Source organism: Podarcis tiliguerta, assembly GCF_965153285.1.
Source record: "Podarcis tiliguerta genome assembly, chromosome: 12".
In the NCBI taxonomy this organism is placed as follows: domain Eukaryota; kingdom Metazoa; phylum Chordata; class Lepidosauria; order Squamata; family Lacertidae; genus Podarcis; species Podarcis tiliguerta.
In genome coordinates, this window is record NC_139545.1 from 3750312 (window position 1) to 3766118 (window position 15807).

A 15807-nucleotide genomic window follows, 5' to 3' on the forward strand; every position below is an offset into this window, starting at 1 on the left:
GGGAAGAGATTTAGCAGTTGGGGGCCAAGAGGTTGAGGCAAGTTTAAACAGCAGGAGGAAGAACTAGAACACTCACTCCTGAAGGGGTTGGATGCAGGGAAAGAAAAATCAACTTGGTTTGCTTTGCTTTCCTAATCTGCTGTGTGTAAGAGGGGCATTGCTACAATTGACTTGTGATATTGAGAGTGACTCGATTTTCATGAAGAAATTAGTTTACCTTTCTTGGATATTTTTATTCTAGAAAACCATGAAGCTGAGGGTCAGCTTCCTATTGCAAGAGCATAGGCCCAAGTCCTTTGCTACGTTTCTTAGGCTTATGACCTTCACTGGAATCCCAGTGAAACCAATGGGACTTACTCTCAAGTAAATGGGTTTAGCACACAAGGTGTTGCTCATGGATAACTGAGTTGTTCCTAAATGTGAAGAACTACAAAAATAAAATAAAATGAACGTATTACCAGATGAATTCTTTCAGTAACTGTGGTTTTTTAAATGTCATTTGATCTATATGCACTTAATGTATAGCAATACATAGTTGGAATAAGATTCAAAATGATACCAAAAAATCAAATTGTCCTAATTATAAAAAGGACTGTGGGAGTTGGACACAAACAGAGAGAGACCCCATCACGTGTTAGTATACTGAGCATGTATAGGAAAGCTGATAGGAAATTGGGCCACTTTTAATGAATTGCACCAATTTCTAACTTCTTGAGGTGTGGATGGCACAAGGACTTCTGTAACTATTAATGTTGCATTAAAAATATCATAGTTTTACCAAATAAACCTCTCTGCATCCCATTGCTACAGTGATGCAGTAAGCCACACTAGCAAAATTCTCTTCTATGAAATCCTTAAAAGTACGTCAGCCCTCTGAATCTGATTTGGCAACCTTACAAAAAGGTGCAGATCCACACTTAATTGGGCAATGTAGTGGCTTAATAAAATATCAGTTTCATTTCCCAGAAGGTGGAAAAAGCAACAAGGGAACCATCTATCTAGTAGCTAAAGGACTGTCACATGGAAGACGGAACAAGCTTTTTTTTCCTGCTCTGGAGCGTAGGCCCAAACATTGGCTTCAAGTTACAAGAAAGGAGATTCTGACTAAACATCAGGAAGGACAGTGGAACGGACTTCCTTGGAAGGTGGTGGACTCTCCTTCATTGAAGGTTTTTAAGCAGATGTTGGATGACTATCTGTCCTGGGTGCTTTAGTTGAGATTCCTGCATTGCAGGGGGTTGGAATAGAGGACCTTTGGGGTCCCTTCCAACTCTACAGTTCCATGGGAAACTTGTGGGGAATACTGAACAGCAACAAACCAGTGTTATCTTTTCATTCCTATTCCGATAACGGAAGCTCAGATTTGCCACGTTAGGTTTGAGTGGGAAAGGGTGGGTCACACGTTAGAGAAGGGTGACTCATCACAGTATTACAATAGGAAGGGCACATACATTTCCTAATTTATGCCTTTAATGAGTAATTTATAATCCTGAACAATATTTATATGCCATAGAGCTCCGAGTAATGGTCTTTCCCCTAATTATTCCTATTTCCCCCCCTATTTTGGGTTGAAATGTTGCTGAGCCCAAAAGTATTTGGTTGCACTTGTGCTAGCATTGAAAACAGTAGTTTTCCATGCGCTTTTTGAGTTCTCCTTGTACATTTTCTTTCAAATCTTCCATACCAGATGGAGCTATGCAAAAAAGCCCCTCCCCGACTTTTAAGGCTTTAGAAAGTCTTGCATTCCCTCAGCTACCCAAGAAGCAACAGGTCATCACTACTTCTGAGACTTGGGGGCAAGAGACTGTGCAAGTCATTGCTGTGTGATTTGTATTGCTTTTCAGCAAAGGTTTCCACTCATTGAATATGCAGAATTTTACGCAAGCTCTACATATTTAGTCATACTTTTCCCTAGAAATAAGGAATGCAAAATATATAAACAGACAGAAGGGCTGGATTAAGTTATTGTAGCCATTTAAAAATACAAAGAGCATAAAAAAGAACCAGATGTCTCTCAGCATCAGATCCCCCCTATAAGCCTTAAATAATGCCATATCAACCCATTGTTTTTGTTGATTTGAAGATTTGAGATTTCATAGATGCTCCAAACTAAGCTTCATGAGATGAATTCTGTGTATAGGTTGACCTGTGCATGGCACTTCGCATGTATGAATGCTCTCCTGGTTATTCACATGGGGGATCATTCAAAAGTGTCATCCCCTGTCTGAGTGTGAAAGCTCTCAAAAGAGCTGTGATATGTGAACCTTCTGACTGTGTGTCTCAACTGCAGGTGGCCAGTGATGATCACCAGCAGTGATGCTTGCTCAGCCTTATACAATATGATTCTATGTCTGCCTGGTGGATGAGGCACCCAGAAAGAGCATGCGATGTCCCCAACCAGAGATACTGCCCCTCCCCTAACACCCCAGCAAAATTCCATTAGAGCATTACAAATTTTAAAAACACTCTTTATATAAGAGCATACCAATATACAAATAAATAAAAAGCAGCAATTAAATATATCAGCATGCAGTAAACCATATTTGCAGATCAGACCAGGTGAGCAGTACGGTCGTACCTTGGAAGTCAAACGGAATCTGTTCCAGAGGTCCGTTCAACTTCCAAAACATTCGGAAACCAAAGTGCAGCTTCTGCAGCCAATCGGAAGCCGCGGACGTTCAGCTTCCACAAATAGTTTGCAAACTGGAACAGCTGAAACATTCGAGAACTAAGCTGTTCAAAAACCAAGGTATGACTGTATTGTTAATAATATTGTTAAGCCAAATCCTACAATAAATTAAATTTAACCACCAAAACTTAATTATAAAAAGCCCAATCAAACAGGGCATGCTTTACCTGTCTTCCAGTGAAAGTTGTCAGCTAGAACAACCAAAGTGGCTTATGTTCTAAAACTAGTCTGAAAGTCAGATTAAAATAGGTCTAAATCCTCAATGTTATCTAGCAACTTGCTGAGTAAGAGAAGAAAACCAACAGAGAAAACTGGCATGGCGTCACCACCAACTCCTTCAGGGAGGCAGGGAAAACTAATAAAAGTGCTTCTGTCATTTCAAAATTATAATCTCTAAAAACTTCTGCTTTAAGGAGATTCTAGTGGTTATAATTTGGAAATGACGAAAGTTCATCCGTCTTCAGTATTGCACCAACAACCTGTGTTAACAATGGTTTATGTATAGCAATGCTCTTTTTCAGGAAGAGAAATACAGTTTGTTATAAAAGATAAAATAAAACAGATAATGGGTAAGCACTGGTGGAAATTGTAAAGAAACCATTATTGCCTCTTATTCAGTAAGAAAACTAAAACTACAATGGAAGTGCAATGAAAGGGAAATTTAAATAAAGTAGAAAACATCAACTTCATCCATTGGAAGTTAGCTAAAGAACACTTAAGACTTCAGGAGTAAAAATATTCTGAGTGTTAAACACAGTGCAAACATGATGAGTCAAGAGCACACAATTTTTGTTAATAGTTTAGTAGGAGACTGCCAGAATAAATATTGCATATATAATAGAACAAAGCACATTTCAGAGCTATATATTAAATATATCGATGCTACGCAGAATGCCTCTAAATAAATTTGTTGAAATGAAACAAATGTTACAAACTGGTAGGCATTTGTCAAATGAAGCAGCTGAATAAAACAACGCATGTATCTAAAAACGCAAAGAAATAAAATTTATCCAGCTAGAAAACTGCTTGGCTGATGCTGCCGTGGCATTTGGAAAACTATTAGACCAGAATTCAGCAGGATGGGCAGATGAAACAAAACATTATGATGCTGATCCCGGTTTAACGTTGTGCTGCATGTGACTAGAGACATATGCACCTTGTGCATCCATCAACTTGAATGGTGACGGGATGAGGATCATGATGCACCTCGACATCAAATGAGCATTCATGTCAACTTCACAGCCGATTCCTTTCCCTTGCTAAGAGAGGTCTACTGGCTGCAGTTCAGCCGTCGGCACACAAGAGGCAGGCGGTTGCTAGCGCTGGTTAAGGAAAACGAAAGCAGTTCGTAGGCCACTGGAGCTGCCCCTCACTCGGCTTTGGCTTGCAGGTGGTTTTTATTCTGAGGCTTCTTGAACTAGGGCACTGGTTCTCCAAAGGGTGTGACGCGCCAGCCTGATGTGGCAGGAGGGGATGGCAAGTGTGGCGGAAAGATTCAAGGACAAAGAAACATTTAAACATTTCACTGTAGTGTGTCTGTGTGTGTCACACATATATGCAGAACATGGATAGATATTCAAAAGCCCTGGCTGTTCTTCTACAGTTCTCCACGACATACTGCTGTGATCAGGGATTTTCAACTTTGACAAATGTGAAAGATCAGAAAAGAGAAAAGCTTGATGTTGATGAGGAGATAAGAGCTTGTCTCAAATTAGACCTAATATAAATGAGCAAAAGCCATCTCACACATCTCATTGAGTTTGCATAGATACGTAAGGTACATTTATAATTACGTTTTTGGGAGTGATTCCTGTTCTTATGTAGCTGCATTGTTTAATACTTTCTGGATGCCCCATGATCATAAAGTAGCTGTGTTCTGTGTTATAAATCAAGCAATGCTAGGAGTTGTTACTTTTTGTTTTCCACTGTATTTCTTATCAATAAAAAATTCGGTGTAGCACGAACAAATTTTTGTACTGAAAGTATGGCCCAGAAAAAGAAGTTTGAGAACCACTGGACCAGGGCATCTAAGCTTTTGAGGAATGAAATTTTGTGCACAGTTATGTACCCACTGGCATTGGTTAAAAAACCTGCACAAATACTTTCATGTGTCCTTGGGCCCCTTGGAGTTGGGTTTCTCAAACAACCCCCCCCCCCAAGAAAAACCCATGCTATGTGGAATCTTCTTTTGCAACTAAGAGAGCAGAAGTAACAATAACACAACTAAGCTCTCAGATACATGTCATATAGTTCGCATGTACAACTGAAATTGAAAAGACTTCAAACTACATGATGGTGGCTCGCCACCTAAATTTAAAAACAAATGTTAATTTAAATAAATTGCAACTTATCAAGGAGAATTTGGTGAGGGAAACCTGAACAATTTATCAAAGGATATAAAAATGCCATGGTAGTTCCATCCTAGAAAACTTCCCACCCAACCTTACTATGCTGTAGAAATTGAAGTGAATGACTGAGACATGAAAATCAGGGAGAGGGTCTTCATTTCCAGCAACCATTTTCCAACAGCCAGATTTTATGGATCTTTTTTGGCGCTCTCACAGTTTTCTTAAAACCGGGGCTTGTATATCTGTTATGGACTGTTTTGACAAATGTGCACGAAAGAGAATACTGTATATCTTAACAATTAACAACAGCTGTTTTGAGGTAAATTCCACAACTGTGACCAGCAACAATGTGACCTACTTAGGAGGACAGCCACAAAATAGCCACAATGTTTGGTTTTGATTATAAGGTCTGCTTTTCTTCTTCTTGAAGTCAGTTCCATAAAATATGATGCCCTCATGTAATCGAAATGTAATTTGCTGACCTGTTTTACCTCCAGTTTTAAAATTTTAGAGAATGGGGATTAGAGGCAAAGAAGGTTGCAGCCGTAGGAGCAGAGAGTTCACGGGAAATGAAAAAAGGAATAAAATATAAAGCCAGTCCATGCTGGCACATTCCTTCTGAAATCTGTTACAATATTGGAAATGGAATAAAAAACTGAGTTGTTGTTTTTCGTTAAAGCCTTCTAATCCTTGAACACAAACACATTAATGGTGTTCTCCCTTAGTTTTTAAAACCCCTGGTCTGTTCCTCTTCTTGCAGAGTTTTAGAAACACACTGCAAAATGTGAAACAAACATAAGGACAGATTAATAAGAGTGGGCGTGTTTGCCTTCCTGGTTTTGCTGTACATAGAACTTCTCCGCAATCTAACAGAATTAGGCCCATGGAGAACAATAGGCACCTAACTCTTCTCTAGTGCATATTACATGGAGTGTTCATGTTGTGAAAGAGCAGCATAAATTATGAGACAGAGCCTCCATGAAAACCCCCAGTTTTGTGGAGCCCCATTCTTGCATTTGGGGGGCGGGTCTGTTCCCAGCCCCTCCCCAAAACCCATTTTTTAAGGGAGAAAAAACTTGAGTAAAGAAGTTCTCTGGGCAATGGGGCATTGGGTCTATTGTAGCAGACCACCCTGTGGCACAAGCACCTGTAGGCACTATATTCCAAAAGAAAGAAGAGAGAAAACACAAATTTGCATATACTCAGCCACTGTAGACTTTTTTTATTCGAAACCCCCTCAATACGGTACATGAGGTGAGCCTGGCATTTCAAATCCATTTGTGTTATAAGCATAAACTTCTCTAATTCTCAGGTTTTCCACAAGAAACTCTGGGAATTGAAATTGGGAGGTGGGTTGGTGTGAAATACACTTTTTGCTAGCTAGTCAAGACCGGACAGGTTTATTTACTATCACCTTCTCTTGCTATACAGATGTGAATGGTCTTTACAGCTGGGCCAATGCTGTATGGGTACTGGCCATAGAAATGACTGTATCTGGACTAGCCCTATGGATAATGGCTTTGCAGTTCAGTTCTGCATTGCTGACCTGCAGGCCCTCTTTGCTCCTTAGCATCAAACAACAGCGCCCTGCACAAACACACTCTTACGCGCATTAGTGTAGCCAATGGAATGCCTTCAGAGGTTATGTGTGCCCAACTCTCATCAGCCCATCCAGCACGGCCAACAGTCAGGGGATGGTGGGAGTTGTACTCCAAAAACATGGGCTGCCTGGTCTATGTTGTTTTTGTTGTTATTTTATTAAAATTATTACCTTCCCTTCACCAGTGGGTCCCAGGGCGAGTTACAACAATTTAAAATTCAGTATTAAATACCCATTGGGGTTTAAACACAGAGGTTTGCAGCCATAAGGCTGCAGTGTTAGCTTGCTTAAGGAATAAGTCCCATTGATTTTGGCGGGATTTATTTCTGAGTAAGCAAGTTTAGGATCCCACTGCATATTGTTGCATTCCATTTTGCACCTGAGAAAAACTATGCCTGCCTCCCGTTATGACTTGTAGGAATATTGCAAGTTTGTCACTTCTGCAAAAGCAAAGAGAAAGCACAATAACAAAAATGGTTTGCTCAGTATTTTTTAAGAGTGGATTGAAACCTGCCTGTACTAAAATTTGGAAAAGCTGTAGGAAAAGGCAAACTGTTCAATAACGGCTATTTATTGCAATAACAAACTTTAGATAAAGAAAAAGAATGGATGACATGGTGTTTTACAGTAGTTTTATTGATAATCTTGCAGTGTTATGTTCCTCTGTGTGAAGCAATTTCTTTAATCTTGGCTCATGGTCCACTCTTTCATATGTCTCTAGATCTTATTACAAGGGGGAGAGAAAATCAATTGGTTAAATGTGTTTTGAACACCATGCTTGTCATATCACTCATTTGTTTGCAAAGATGGAAAGCTCAGACCATCCAGAATGTCACCTAAAGAATTTCTATCAGTGCCGTTTGGTTGCAGAAACTGATGGATTAACCTCTTTCCCCTCTGAAATTAGTGATCAATGAGCCTCAATGTAGAAATATTCCGGTGGGAAAGCCCTGCTCCCCCTTCCAGTTAAACAACAATAAATGTCTATTAAAGCCCATTATGCATGCTAATACCTGTCATCACTTCATTACTCTACTGTATTTCCCAGAGTATGCTCTAGCCTAAACAGCCATGCTCTGGCAAAATGGGACTGGGAAAACGCTCTCTAGGTCTTGTAATGCAGAAATGAATAGATTGGATCAAAGCCTCTGAAAAATATAATGGAGCATTGCAAGCTTGTTTTTTTTTGCCAGTGGCTTACCATCAAACTTAAGATCCAATGGTCCTTTTTAAATTTAATAAATGACTGTAATTTATTTAATTGCCTACAAAAATGTGCACACGTATCATATTTGCAGGAATCAAAGTGCATTGTAATGTCAGTGGTGGGTTTAATGCAAATTTAGAGTCTGCCATCATAATTATTGCTATGATTAAGCACATTAGCTGAAAACATTACTCCGAAATAGGTGAAAGAATTTGAATTCCTGCTAAAGAACAATTCTCGCTCATGACTATGCACTTTTGTCCTATTGACTGCCGCTCATAAAGAGGTGGCGAGAGGAGGTTCGGTGCGAATAGGTTACTGTTATTGCTGTGAAGATCTCCCAGTTGTAATAGTTTGCCAATTTAAAAACACCAGGGAAATTTTTAGAAGCCTTTGAGGAACTTCCTTTTCATTCCACATTGTATCCTTTTAATAAAAGGAGGCAGAAATGTCCCCCAAACAGTAATTGTTCACTGTAAGAGTCAGAGGGAAATTGGTAATAATATTCAGTTATTGCAGCCCCTTAGTCCTTGCCTATGTTCCCTGTAAGCAACCATGAATGATTACAGTGCGACTTAGCTAAGGTAGCCTCTATGGATGATTGATAGGACATTAATCAAAAGATGCATATCAGCTTCAGAATTTGTTCACAAGCTTTCTTCTAATAGCTGATTTCATGTTCACTGAGCTCTATGCCAGTTTGTTCAATTTATTCTTCAGTGTACAAGCCATTCATCACGGAACACAATGATTTCACACACACACACACACACACACACACATACTCCCTTTCAGAAACCTGAGATTGGAGTGGTACAACTACTCTCTTTGGTTCATTAATATACTATACAAACTCATGCATGCCTATGTTCTATCATTTTAACCCTCTTGTACTTGTAAAAAAACACCACTAATAGGATTTTAGGGACAAATAGATCCAAATTAAGTCATTTAAAAAACAAACAAATACATACAATGACATTTTTTTTATTTCCCCCAAGGAGGTCAGGGGGCATGCACACCCACCCACACATAGTCTACCCACCCACAACAACACGGTAGAGAGGATCAGAGGCAACTGTTGAAAAAGCAAGGAGTAAAATAACACAGTTGCGCAGACAGAGTTGGTTCCCAGCATGTTTTGAGGAATCTCTTTACTAAGGGAAATCTGATGTTTCCGACTAAAATTGTTTGGGACTTCTTTTCTGCTTGTTCCTATCCTGTGCGATGGGTCAGGCAGTGGGAAATGGTGACTTTCGCAAAATTATCCAATGAGCCCCATGACGAAGCGGGGATTTGAACCCAGTTACTCCCCATGCTAGTCACTGCAACACACAGTCTCTCAAGGGGATGTATTTCACAGTGATTCCAGTTTAATATGAAAATAGGAAACTTGACCGTTGCTTTCTGTAATGCAGCAGCACAGCTACATACAGATGGTATCTGAAGTCTGTCATCACTTGCAGTCTTAAATGCTGTGGAACAGGAATGGGGAATCTGTGGCCCTCCAAATATTGTTGGATTCCAGCTATCATCCCCCATCAGCATGGCCAGTGGCCCTGAATGCGGGAGTTGCAGGGCAGCAACAGCCGAAAGGCTACAGGTTCTCCATCCCTGCTACCCTCCTTTGTAGGAGAATACATACTGTATGAAGCAAACCAGGTTATTCTGCATATTTTTCATACCCCAGACATTGGGGCAAGATGGCACCAAGGGAGGACGTGCTTATCAGATGACATTGTTGGGGGAAGGAAGGAGGTCATGCACACAAATGCAAGATTTTATTTCCCCTCGGAGAGGAAAGTCTTTTTTATTTAGGGAATATTAATTTGGTCTGGAATAACAGAGTGCCCATAACAGAAAGTGTTCAGGCTTTATTCCAGTTGAGGAAATCATGCATGTCCAGTATATGGAGGGACCATTATTGTACAGTGGTGCCTCGCAAGACGAAATTAGTTCTGCGAGTTTTTTCGTCTTGTGAATTTTTCGTATTGCGAAGCACGGTTTCCCATAGGAAATGCATTGACGGTTTCTCATAGGAATGCATTGACGGTTTTAAGAAAAAGGCGCAAGACGTTTTCGTCTTGCGAAGCAAGCCCATAGGGAAATTCGTCTTGCGAAGCAACTCAAAAAACAAAAAACTATTTCGTCTTGCGAGTTTTTCGTCTTGTGAGGCATTCGTCTTGCGAGGTACCACTGTATATGGGATGTATGAATAAATGAAATCATACCTTGCCTCAAACCATGGACATGAATCCAAAGATAGAGGCCTATTTCTTTTGGATTAATAGAATCAAAAATTCGGTAGAGAAGCAGCAGGTAATCTAGCACTCCTTGTGCGACCCACCTTCTCCTAACTTCTGCTGCAGGAGTAAGATCCCTTTATTGGTATTTAAGTCCCTTTAATTCTAGTAAGACTCTGAGCTACGCATGCAGCTGCTGTAGTGGTGAACTGACTTTCTGCCTTGCTCAGGCCCTGCTTCTGTCTCCCAGCCCCAAATGTGTAGCAGCCCATCAAGGCTGAGAGGAGTAGAACTTGCTTGGCTGACTGCATCCTCAGCCAAACACGCTGCACTGAAACCCCACAAACGTTCACCGGAACTTGTCCCACTGCATTGAATGAGACTGACATGGTGGAAATTGTGTTTAGGACTGTGACCTTAGTAGAAGAGGGAGAAATGTAACTGTATTCAGTTATCATAGCAGCCATTGTGGAGAGAGGAGAGAGAGGAATGGCGTGAACGGAGGGAGGTGAAGGAGCATCAGAGCAATTGGCAGTTGTCCAGTCAATAATTAGTTGCCAAAAATCAGTATTATCCATCAGTATCAAAGCTTGATATTCTTGATATTGAATAACTTATTTGTGCTTAATACTTGACATATATAGTATTTTTGTATATATGTTTGCATCTACCAAAAGAGTGTCATTCAGCAGCCAAAACTATATTTTGTCATGAAACTAGGTAAACAAATGTCACATTTCAGTTAAAACATCATGATATGCATGAGCCTCTTTCTTGCATGCAAAGATCCTCTCCTCTACCCTTCTTGGTGCCCTGCAGTTAAACCCAGGGAGTTTTTAATTAACTACATTGTTTCCTGTTTCTTCCAAACTGGGAAGCTGTGGTTTCATGGGTGGAATCTACGCACATATAAAATAGTGTTCTGCAAATGCTTTTTAAAAGGTAAAAGGTAAAGGCACCCCTGCCCGTACGGGCCAGTCGTGTCCGACTCTAGGGTTGCGTGCTCATCTCGCTCTAGAGGCCGTGAGCCGGCGCCGTCCGAAGACACCTCCGGGTCACGTGGCCAGCGTGACGAAGCTGCAACTGGCGAGCCAGCACCAGCGCAGCACACGGAAACGTCGTTTACCTTCCCGCTATAAAGCGGTCCCTATTTATCTACTTGCACTTAGGGGTGCTTTCGAACTGCTAGGTGGGCAGGAGCTGGGACCGAATGACGGGAGCTCACCCCGCCGCGGGGATTCAAACTGCCAACCATACGATCAGCAAGTCCTAAGCACTGAGGTTTTACCCACAGCGCCACCCGCGTCCGCTTTTCAAAAAAGCATCTTTAAAAATACATTGAATTTTCCATAAGGCTCGCCACCGCCATCTAGTGTCACATTGTATATTGCACTTAAAGCACACTTAAATGTTTTATTTGCAACTGTAGAGCTGAGTCCATGGTTTGGAACAGCTAATGATCCTCAACCATGTTTTGAAGTTGCCACGTGTCTTTGCTTGATTCTGTGACTAATTTTACTTACTCCCCTTTCCCTTCCTCGCAATGCAGCCCTGCTCTGAGTTTCGCATACCCTCCCACCCCAGTATCCCTTCAACAGATGCATCAACAAATCCTCAGTCGTCAGCAGAGCCTGGGCTCAGCCTTCGGACACAGCCCTCCACTTATCCATCCTGCGCCAACCTTTCCTACGCAGAGGCCTATTCCTGGCATTCCTAGCGTCTTGAATCCTGTCCAGATCAGTTCAGGTCCATCGGAATCCACACAGGTAAGGGAATGTAGAAGAGAAGCTTTTGCACACTGCTAATTTGTTTGGGTCTTTTTTGTAAGCCAACCCCATTGTCATGTTAGCGATTAATCACCACAGCCACTGAGCAGATTGGCTAACAAGTACCTTGGGGCAGCAGTATATGCAATCTTTTATTATAAATTACCCAGAGTGTATCATGGTTTCAGATTGATAGAGTGCTTTCCATCCCTTATAAATATTTCAGTTTCTGTGTTTTGGATCTGACAGTTTTAGAATGTTCAAGGAAAGGGTGCAGGAAGCGGTAATAAGCTAAAGTAAAATGAGTACAATTCATATCCCACGGAAGTTCGTGGCAAAACTCCCCCTGCTGATCCTGGTTTGTAAGCAAAGCGGCCACATACAAGATGCCTGGCTAACAGGGCAATTTAACTTGTGTGTATGAAAACCTCACCTGACTCATCACTATGGGCCTTGTGGTTTGGGAAGTCGACAAACCTAATGCACACCTCTAAGACACACACATGCCCACACCTGTATGTCTATATACCTCTGTGTGTGTGTGTGTGTGTGTGTGTGTGTGTGTACACATACACCCCCCCCGAAAGACATGTTATCCTCTGATTAAATCATCTGTAGTTTATAAAATTTATGCTATAATAAATTTGTTGGTCTTTAAGGTGCTATGAGACTTGGTTGTTTTTGCTAAAGAGGCAAATATTTCTCCCCTTCTGGAAATTGTCCAAATAAATCTGCTCAGAAGGGTCTGCTTGTATCTGTTTGAAATCATGTATTTGTATCTTTTGGGACGTAAATATGTACAGCAGAGCAAACCCACGAGCGAGTCTGCAGTGAGCAGCACAGGTGACCCGATGCATAACAAGCGTTCAAAGATAAAACCAGATGACGACCTCCCCAGCCCAGGTGCAGGAAGCATGCAGGTAAAACAACGAAGGTCCACAAATACCCTTTTTCTCTTAGCTATTCATCATCCACAAATTATTGCCACATTTTGGCTCTGAGGCTATGGCCTCAGGTACATACCATGTACCTATCCCTAATCCTGGGGTGTTAGGGAGGAGTAGTATGGGGGGGTGGCGAAAATTATGCTTCTTCTGGTGTAGCTTGTCCACCTTTGGTCCCCACCCTGCACTCAGCTTTCACCTGTGACTCCTAGAAGCTGTCAGAATGCAACAGCGACCACACCCTGGGAACATCTAAACCTAGTGAGGGTCGTCAATGGGTCTCAAACCTTGGTGAGTTAGGGACTTCCCCTGCATGCAAAAACAAGCTCTGGCAGATGGAGGAGATGAGACCAATAGTGGGTTCAGTGGTCAAGAAGGTGATTTCTGCACATGCTGTAGAGGGAAGTGAGGGTCAGATGGGGCTCGTCAACCTGGGAAGGTAGCCCACCTAGGAAAACTCTGATCCTAAACCCCCACTGCCTTGTGGGATATCTTTGGGAGAAGAAAAGGCTGAAGAGTAAACACAAACCTGGAGTGGAGTCCCTAAGGCAGTTGGATGGTGCCCTGCGCACCTCCTTCTGGCAACTCCTGCAGCCAAGCTGCTGTCAAATGTATTTTCCTTTTCTTCCTGCTTTTCTTTTGGACCACATCAATGAGGTCGGGGGGGGGGGTGTCGCCTGGGCAGCCCAGCATCTCTATACACACTGCCCAGGCTTGTGCCCTGGGGAGGTCACTTTGGTGCTGCTAATGCAGCGGCTTGACTTCACCCCGGAGGTGTGCTTCATTGTCTCTCAAGACAGATGTTTGCCAACAACCCCTGACCTGCTTGGCTATGCATAGAATTTCACACATATAAAATTGTTTCTCTATTTTTTTAAAAAAAATAATTTTTATTACATTTTCAATTTTTGTAATCACAATATCCATACATATTTACTTTAATCTTAGCATTTCTATAACCACTTTTTTACCTTCTCTCTTATTTTTATATTTTCTCGTTAAATGTAAATCAGTTCCTTATATTGTCATTACAAAACATTTCAACTCAAAGCTACAAACGTTTTCAGATGTTTACAATACTCTTTCATATATAATATAAATTTGCTCCAGTCCTTTTGAAACAGTTCGTCACACTGATTCCGGATCTTCCCCGTCAGCTTTGCTAACTCAACGTATTTCTCTGTCTAAGAAGGCTTGAATGCTGAAGTTTTACACCCTGATGCATAGCAGTCCATAATACTAGAATGATATAAAATGACTGCTCTACTTTTGTGTGGCTGCATATGTGTTGTGCAGTCATGAATCACTACAATAAGTCTTCTTGTTTTCATTGTTAGAAAGGAAGGACCAAAAAAATGTATAGGTAAGGAAACTCCAAAGTTGCTCAGTCATGGTAAAATGAACATCTGCTGTGGAAAGGTTGCAGTTTCCAGGTAGTTCAAAGGCCATGACTCAGAGGATGTAATCCATTTTTGACCAGCCACCTGAACACCATGCTGCCTGGCCAACACCTGCATTTTGCTGATGATTGTTGACCACCGTTCTTACGGCACCTGTGCCTGAGAGGACTGCCCTGTTTAAAATTGTGGCTTGATTTATAGTCCTCCCAATCAATCAGGCTTAGACTGGTTAACAGCATCTCCATATCCCACTGGTTTCCCAAACAATTCTGTCTTTTGCCATCCTCATTTCACAAGTTGAGAACTTAGGCTTTGCACCCATGACAGCCAGGACCTTAGCCAAAAGTCTTAGGAGCAAATGGAAAGTCCATAGGACACAGCAGAGCCACATATCTTCGGGTTTTCTCAAAATAGTTAGGGAGCACATGACACAGCTGTGCAGAAATTGTCCATTTTTCATTCTTTGCTTTACAAGATTAACTCTGGGCTTGGGGGTTTTGCTGAAAGGCAGTGAATGAGGTTTCCTTCCCACACCCTTCTGGTACTTTCGAAGCTAGGGGATTCTGCCCCTCTTTCTTACACCCTTTCCCTCTTCTCTTCATCCCCCAGGAGCCACCTGAAGGCATGACGCTAGTTAAAGAAGAAGGGGACAAAGATGAAAGCAAGCAGGAGCCTGAAGTGGTCTACGAGACAAACTGCCATTGGGAAGGCTGTTCGCGAGAGTTTGACACGCAGGAGCAGCTAGTGCATGTAAGTTAATGGCATCCAGGAGCTGGTTTCGAAAAGTGTGTGACCTTTTCTGCAGGGGCAGGTTCTGTGACCCTTTGCTGAGTCAAGTTTCTTTGCAAACAGCATTGCCGACTGGAGAGGAGTTTGAGTTTCTGCGAATAAAGCAAAACTCTGAGCTATAGCGTTTGACCTGTTCAGTCAGCTAAAGCTTAGTGTAAAATTCAATAAAGTCTTCAATAGAGAGTGTAATGGCTCTGATCCTGTAAGCCACAAAATACTATTTTGAATCAGAGGCTTTGATAGTTATTGAGTAATAGTAAGCTGGACATGAGTTATTATTAACCTCTTGCCAAGTTTGATTCCCCTCCCTTTCAAATGGGACTGTAACAATAGAAAGGGGAGACTGAGAAACGCCCCCCCCCCAACCCTAAAGGATTTGTGGTGCATTTTATGTATCAATTTTCTGTTGTGTGTGTAAGCTGAAGTGGATTACTTGGTAGAATAAGAGTACATTGTGTTATTGTAGTTCCCTTGGATGAAGGCAAAACCCTATAGCATTAGTGGCAGGAGAGTTAATACTGGCTACTTAAAAGTAAATATGTATTAATGAATCCTGTTGTTTCTGCTTTCTTAACATACCTCCTATGATATCTACATTACAAGTGACATCCAAAAGTATGTAAAAGATGACATTCACACTTGAAAGTTGACAACCCAGGTGTTTCTTTAAAAAAATGTTCAAACATAATTTCCCCACTTTAGCCAACTGTCACTGTTCACTACTGTGTCTCTGTGTTTTTGAATGCTCAGCAAGCAAGCCATGGAGTATAGGTGATTTCATAGGCATGTCAACATTCTACCAAAAGTCACTGTAACATGCA

The 15807-nt window shown here is 41.5% G+C and overlaps 1 protein-coding gene and 1 long non-coding RNA gene across 6 annotated transcripts in view; one reads left to right on the forward strand and one right to left on the reverse strand.

Annotated features, from left to right (window-relative positions):
- Positions 1-15807, forward strand: part of GLI3 (GLI family zinc finger 3) — a 253340-nt gene that overhangs the window by 181403 nt on the left and 56130 nt on the right. For 3 of the 5 annotated variants that reach the window (XM_083407001.1, XM_083407002.1, XM_083407005.1), the window contains 3 exons: positions 11637-11853; positions 12657-12773; positions 14807-14947. In XM_083407001.1, the coding sequence (XP_083263127.1) occupies positions 11637-11853; positions 12657-12773; positions 14807-14947 (475 nt within the window). The remainder of the gene's footprint in view (positions 1-11636; positions 11854-12656; positions 12774-14806; positions 14948-15807) is intronic. The other 2 variants (XM_083407003.1, XM_083407004.1) reach the window with 1 other exon arrangement.
- On the reverse strand, positions 10048-11629 carry LOC310661326. The gene is made up of 3 exons (XR_014503904.1): positions 11388-11629; positions 10888-11009; positions 10048-10856 (listed from the first exon to the last, which is right to left on the reverse strand). It is a non-coding gene; the product is annotated as an uncharacterized lncRNA (long non-coding RNA).